Below are 7,070 nucleotides of genomic sequence, written 5' to 3'. Positions count from 1 at the left end.
AGAAGAAACAGGGAGAGTTTGTGTGAGAGTGAGAGAGAGAGAGAGGAAGAAAGAGAGAGACAGAGAGTGAGAGAGTGTGTATGAGAGACAGAGAGAGAGAAAGAGACAAAGATAGACAGAAAGAGAAAGAGAGAAAAGCCAAAGTCGATATTTAATTTCTTGAGTGATGGGTAAAAATACGTAAAAGCCAAAGTCCAGATTAATAACCATATTACCAGTTTTTTACACATTTTACAGACTGGCCAATTTGATACTGTCTTACCCCCACCAAAAGATCTGCTTGGAGATTACTTCATCATTCCTCACAATATAATTGCAATGATATTAAGTTGTGATTCAGACGTTAGTGACATCCTTGTGACATTGTCTTACCCGTTTCACAGTTGACTCCAGCGAACCCGCTGGGACAGGTACAGTTGTAGCCGTTCACACCATCAGTACAGTTCCCGCCGCTCTGACAGGGGTTACTGGCACACTCGTCAATATCTAAGGGGGTGTGCATGGGGTTTTCAGAAACGGTTATTTTTCTACACTCTGTCGTATCAACTAGCATATGGCACGTGTATAAATGGATGCGAAAACACAAGCAAACAGACCAAAAACACTCCCCCCGTGAACTAGTGGACTCTTTCATTGACCCCATGACCTAGAATGTCTGTCAGTTGTCTCTACACAAGGTTCATAAATCATCAATTCTGACAACTCTCAACAAACAAACAAACAAACAAACAAACAGCTACCCAATACTTTATGTAACTGCTGAAAAAATGACTACCATGTGGAAAATACATAATGTTAAAACACAGACAAGCAAACATACACACAAACAGAGACACCCAGAACAATACCTCCATTCACAGAGGTAATAATCTCTGTTACCTGTCTCGCAATATGTTCCGTTGAACCCTGACACGCATGTGCAGGTAAAGTGGTCGATACCGTCGGTACACAGGGCGTTATTTTGGCACAGTTGCCAGGAGCATTCGTCTGTGGACGAAAATAAAACAAACGGCCTTATTTTACCTTTCAACATTGAAGCACCGGTATCATTTTAACGAACTACATTTACATCAGCCTCAATTACCAGGTTCCTTAGGTTTTTGGAAACTCTGGGATACGATTCAGTCTATTTAGCTTAGCCAATTTCTACTACAGCTTTTCGGGCGACCTAGCGGGGCCTGGTAGAGGCTACTGTTGCATTTACGTGCATAATAACATGGGGAAGGCAAAGAGCCTTTAACTACTTCAAAACATCTAGAGATCATTATTAGCTACTTTGGTCTTCATAACTAACATGTAATATCTCACTGAAATATTATCTTTTTTTTTCTTTTGGCAAGCAAAAAACAAAACAAAACAAAACAACTTGAATTCACTACAGAAAATGGAATCTCCTTTTTTAACAAATTTCCCCATCGATATTATATATGATTATTATGTGATATTTTGAACATATGAAAAGATAAAAGATTAATGAGTTAAGAAAGTTACTAACCTCTTGAGATGATAATGAAGACGGCCAGTATACTCCCGGCCAGGATGACCGCCGCTGCCAGACCCGCTACTGTCAGTTTTACAGACAGGGACGTGCCGAGTCCAGCTCCGGGTTTGATCGGACCGACTTTACTCTTACCGATACCGTGTCTGAACAGGAGGCAAATGTTATGAAGCAAGTTTAAACTGTAATTTTCAACAAAAAAATTGGACTTTCGACTGTACAACTTCAGTCTTTGTCAAGGAATGAGCAATCCACCACGTCGTCACGCAGATAACACACGTGACTCCGTGAGCAGTGGATAATAGGTTGCAGAAAGTCTGTGGCGCCCCCCGTCTCTGTTGAGGGAGTCACGTGTGTTATCTGCGTGACGTCACGGAAGAGGTGGATTGCTCACTCATTGACAAAGATATTGCCGTACCAGTAAAATAGAATAATAACTGTTGCAAGTGCTTTGTTGTGTATAAAATGAATTCTGTGGAGGAAAAAAAAAAAGTGGAACTTACGTCTCCGATGTTTTCAGACTTTTCGCCCCTGATCTCTGTAGACAAAAACGTGGAAGAAATGAGTAAAATGGCAAAAAAATCCATGTGATGAGGCAACGCGCGCTTGCTAGTTTAGTAAGTTCTTCATAGCCTCCGTAGCAGGCTTATAGAATTGGTGGTCTGTCGGCTGTTTTCTGATTAGCCCAGGTTAAAAAACGGGGGTAATTCAACCAGGCCGGCTATGTTGTCTATATGTAATCATAAAATTGCACATAAAAGCTCCCAAAGACCATGAAGACCCCCAAACCCCCAGTTTTTTGCATGCTATGGAGGCTAAGTTCTTTACCACTTGAGCAGTGATTCAACACAGAACGTTAACCCGATGCAAGTCTTTGAAATCTATCTGCCCATGCACGTACCTACCTTTGCATGTCTAATAGTTCTAGACAACTTGGCAGACTTGAAAAAACAGACTTTTACTGATTGTCCAAAATGTTTACCGTAGATTCAAAGAGATTCTACATGTATAAGCCCCTTTTATTACTGCAAGCCAGTTCTTGGTGAGGGTCCTCGTACAAAGCTACATTCGTCGCACGATCTCCGTACAATCGCAAACGGTGGGTCTTAGTGGTGTCGTGCCTGTGGCGTAACGACAGAGTGTTCGACTCAGAACCAAATTTAAACGGTTCGAGCCCTGCCAAGTCACCAACCTTAGCTTGTGCCCTTGGGAAAGGCATGTTACATGGCTTTCCATACTTCAATCAGGGGAAAATGAGTGAATGATCATTATCATGAGCGAAAAAAAACGTTACTAAGGAAATTTTTGGGATAAGTTGTACATACATGAACATGTAACAAAGTTCAGTCGTACATGTCTTGTTAATGTTACATACGTATAAAATCCTTTCATAACCTAAATTCTAAGCCCGTGACCTCAATCGTACGACCACCTACAACAATTTTAACCATGCACGCCATCAAAAACATCATATAACACGTTCTAAACTTATTATAACACCACACCATCTGCACGAGTTCTTACCGGGAGAATGGAGTACTCTGACAGCGGGATGCCCTTGTTCCCAGCGCCGGTTACAGGAGACAGTCTAGTGACAGGCAACAGTCGTCCTTCGGTCCCGATCGGAGCTAGCCCCTGCTTAGGGTTGTCCCGTAGAGGGGGGAGGGTGGGGCCGCCAGCTGCCGCGATACCCCCCGCTTCTGTACCCCCTACCGACCCCCCTGGCACATCACTAGACGATGTCAACTCTTCTAGTTTTAAATTCTGTGCCATGGTCTAAAACAAACCGTTCTTTACCGAAATCTTGAGCAAAAGTGTGCTGAGAGAACCTACGTGTTTGCCATTTCTTCGCAGCAAGAAAATATTGTTAAGGCGATATAGCGTTTCAAGCTTGTATTGTTGGTCGCTGTTTACTATGGTGCTACTGACAGAATCTTTTATGTTCGCTGTTAAATGGTATGTGGTGTAGAATGGCGGGTCTTGACCATACATCCATGGATCAGAACCAAATATTAAAGCTGCATTATGTAACATTGTTACGATGCAAAAAGTAAATTTTCTGGTCAGTTCTTTACAAAGTAATTTGAATCATAACTACTCCATTGCAAATTAGTGTCATTCAGTAAGTGGAGGTGCCAAAATGTAACACCATACGAATGTGTTTAAAAGCTGGAAATAATGCTGTCAGCCATGTTTGTTTACACTCTGGTATTTTGGGTGGTACCACAAAAAGGGTGCGCCTAGTGAGGGCTGTTTTAGCGCCAACCATAAATGTCATAATGTGAGATTGTTGTAAAAAATATGTTGAAAAGTGGAAGTAAATTAAAATCACATGAATATTATTTTCAACCAAAATATTTCAATCCAAAGTTCTCGATTTTTGTTCTCTAACATCACAATACTGTATTTTTGGTCCAAAGATATAATTTGTTCACTGAATAATACTTATAACATTTGACTGTTTTCAGGAATTTTATTGTCATTGGTTCCACGTCGTTTTAACGGTAACACAACACCATACTTCTTGACATCAGCATAAAGCGTTACTGGGGGCACAGACATTTGATAGTGTTTTTATTACTGCGTTGCGTTGTTGACATGTACCCCCCTTGCCAAAGTAAGCTTTGCCACGTGACGTATACTTTATACACTAACGTGCATTCCCTTTTTACCTTCGCCAAGATAGTTATGTTTTCCATAGCGTTTGTCTGTGTGTGTGTGTGTGTGTGTATGTATGTATGTATGTACGTACGTGGTTTTGCATGATAACTTAAGAAACGTTGGGAGTATATTGTCATGAAACTTGGTAGTTGGGTAGGGGCTGAGAAGACCTAGAAAGATTAGATTTTAGGCCCCCTGGTGGCTTGTTAAGGCTTTTTTCACGCAGATGGATTCATTTAATCTGTTTTATTACCTTTTTCTAGATAGGAAAACGTTACTATTGTCACTTTGGGTATATATCGAATATTCTTTGCCAGTAACGTTTTGTAATGTTATGTTCTCTTAGACCTTAGTTCCTGTTATGTTCACCAGGGTTTTATTCTATTTTTCAGACAAATTCCTTGAGCTAACGATTCATGTGGTTCCAAAAATGTTACATCGAAAGAAAAAATTGCAAGAATCGAAAGGAAATGACAGAAAAAAGCGTGAAAATTTGTGAATTTGGGCAAATTCCAAACGTCTGTCTGAAACAGGTGGCAAAAACGACAGGTGGTTGGATTTCCCAGCATCCCTAGCGATAGACAAGATGGCCGCCTCCTGTGATCAGAGAAAAACCGGCTTGAAAATCTGGCCAAAAGTCATCTTATTCGGGGACTCAATAACCCAGGTAAGCTCGCAAAATGTGGATGTGATGCCTTTTTATACTTTTAGTCCAACTTAAGGCAGGAGCTTTGTTTTATACATTTTTGGCGCTGCATTGAAATATTAGTAGTATCGTTCCTTAGCAAAGGGGGGGGGGGTATTTTTTGTTCATCGAAGAGAAAATCAGTGATAGTTTAATATGAGCCTTTTTGTCAAGATGGTAGTTTGATTTTCTTATCGTCTGATGGTGACTCACAAACCTTGAGATTTAGTTAGTGCAGGGAATTGGTTTACGTGGTGAGTCAGCTGTACAGTAATGTAATTGTTATACCAATGTTACTATTGAATAATTTGATTGCCACGTACATATGTAGTGGCCAACAAAATTATGCCTAATTCAGCAACAAAAAGATTGAATATGAATAAGATTTCTTAAATTCCAAGACTACATAAAATTCATAATGCATGTACATGGCCTAAATCATATTATTTTGGGTGTGGTCATAATTTTTGTTAATAAGGACTAAAAAATTGTCCTTCTCCAAAATGTTTCAAAATGAAGCAGTCCCAAGCATTTTCTTTTTAAAATGAAATCTTATATTATTTGTGAACATAATCACAAAAAGCTGGTTTATGGTTTGAAAAAGTTACACATGTGTGAGGTACATGGTGAAGTCCAGACTTTTCTTAACTGTTCTATCTATTAAAACATACATGACATAGAATCCCGAGCTCCCGTTGGAATGATTTTCATGGTTATAAAGAACCTGAGCTCCTATTGTTGTTTCTGGGATTGGTTAATTCTTGTCAGAGGTGTATGGCCACTACCCTAGTACTACTACTTAATAAGCCCTGATATGATGACAGAGGCCTGACCAGGCCCTGACAACAAAAGATTGTGTGAAACAGGCTAATATAACCTGTGTGTGTTTATACAGTATGCCTTTAACGATGGAGGATGGGGTGCAGCACTACAAGAACTTCTACAAAGGTACAATCCACTAAATAAATAAAATATAAATAATCAAATATTAAGTTTACACCAAGAAGTAATGTTAACCCTTCAAGTTGCATTTTAGGAAAAGCCTGCGAAGTGTGTGCACTAAGTACTGTTACAGTATTATTTACTACTAGAGCTGATCTATTTAAATGTGGTATTCAAGTTAGTGTAATTATGTTTACCGAAGGAAAACATATTGTTTTTGCTTGCATGGTTTCTTCCTCCTCTTCTTCTTCTTCTTCTCCAAACAGTGACCTCTGACCTGACCAATGACATGATTTGTTGACGGCTGTCACCATGGTGACTGGTCTTGGGTTACATAATGTTGCAATTTCATAGTCTGCTCTGCTCCTGTCACCATATACTAGTAGTACATGTATGTGAATGTATTTGAGTAAGAATTAACAGAGCAAACCATGTCCTAAGGTAAACATTATGCATTTGCTTTGCAAATGTTACTTCTCTAGTTAATTTGTAAATTAGTTACCTATTCTCTCTTTACAGGAAATGTGACATCATCTGCCGAGGTTTCTCTGGTTACAACACAACGTGGGCCAACATGATCCAACCACAGGTCATCAACCAGGAGAACGCCTCTGATGTCGTACTAGTCATTATATTCTTTGGTGCTAACGACTCTTCCTTAAAAGGTAAGATGGTGGATACATTAACATAAATTAAGGCAGGCCACACCAATTTGATTTGTCGGTTCTCAGATGCGCCTCTTCATTTTTTTTTGATTTGCAAGAAAAAAAAAGACTGATTCTGAATCAACTCAAAAATGCTCATATTTTTCCCCCAACAGTTGAGGAATGTCCTTTTCTTTCTAGTTGTTACAGTTTTTCCATCTTTTAATGCAGTGGTTTGATTAAAAGTTTATAGTTCAAATATTAACCCAGCCTTTTGTGTTGACTTCATGGCTCAAGTAGCATTTGGGGCTATAATAGGATGCCTAGACCTGTTTATATTTTCATCTTTTTTGTATACAAGAAACAAAACAAAATGGCAAAACATACAGAAAGTACTTACAGGACAAAACAAACATACTGTATGAATCTACAAACTTTGAGGACAAATGAACACATAAAGCCATTACTCATAGTCCATATTTCAATCTGTTCTTCGGTAGGTCCGATGAGGTCAGAGGTCAGCCCATGTTGTTAACCTTTCATGAACTTTGACATTGACCCTTGACCTTTGCCCCTGTTTCAGAGGAGAACCCACAACAACATGTACCACTGGAAACTTGTTTCCTAAAGTTTGATAACC

At 39.4% G+C, this 7,070-nt stretch overlaps 2 protein-coding genes across 2 annotated transcripts in view; one reads left to right on the top strand and one right to left on the bottom strand.

The window, feature by feature from the left end:
- The window catches only part of LOC109476245 (fibropellin-1-like), an 11,000-nt gene extending 7,658 nt beyond the window's left edge, over nucleotides 1-3,342 (bottom strand). The window contains exons 1-5 of the mRNA XM_019777130.1: nucleotides 3,023-3,342; nucleotides 2,002-2,036; nucleotides 1,496-1,644; nucleotides 880-987; nucleotides 373-486 (exon numbers count right to left, since the gene is read on the bottom strand). Of these exons, the coding sequence (XP_019632689.1) occupies nucleotides 373-486; nucleotides 880-987; nucleotides 1,496-1,644; nucleotides 2,002-2,036; nucleotides 3,023-3,271 (655 nt within the window). The 5' untranslated portion in view covers nucleotides 3,272-3,342. The remainder of the gene's footprint in view (nucleotides 1-372; nucleotides 487-879; nucleotides 988-1,495; nucleotides 1,645-2,001; nucleotides 2,037-3,022) is intronic.
- A 1,384-nt stretch (nucleotides 3,343-4,726) lies between these two features.
- Nucleotides 4,727-7,070, top strand: part of LOC109476354 (isoamyl acetate-hydrolyzing esterase 1 homolog) — a 5,357-nt gene continuing 3,013 nt past the window's right edge. Inside the window, exons 1-3 of the mRNA XM_019777283.1 lie at nucleotides 4,727-4,826; nucleotides 5,740-5,792; nucleotides 6,306-6,451. Coding sequence (XP_019632842.1) covers nucleotides 4,746-4,826; nucleotides 5,740-5,792; nucleotides 6,306-6,451 — 280 coding nt within the window. The 5' untranslated portion in view covers nucleotides 4,727-4,745. The remainder of the gene's footprint in view (nucleotides 4,827-5,739; nucleotides 5,793-6,305; nucleotides 6,452-7,070) is intronic.

The sequence above is a fragment of the Branchiostoma belcheri genome, unplaced genomic scaffold (assembly GCF_001625305.1).
Source record: "Branchiostoma belcheri isolate BF01 breed outbred unplaced genomic scaffold, Haploidv18h27 scaffold37, whole genome shotgun sequence".
NCBI lineage: Eukaryota > Metazoa > Chordata > Leptocardii > Amphioxiformes > Branchiostomatidae > Branchiostoma > Branchiostoma belcheri.
The sequence above is the reverse complement of the archived record's forward strand: the minus strand, read 5'-3'. Positions and strand labels throughout refer to the sequence as shown.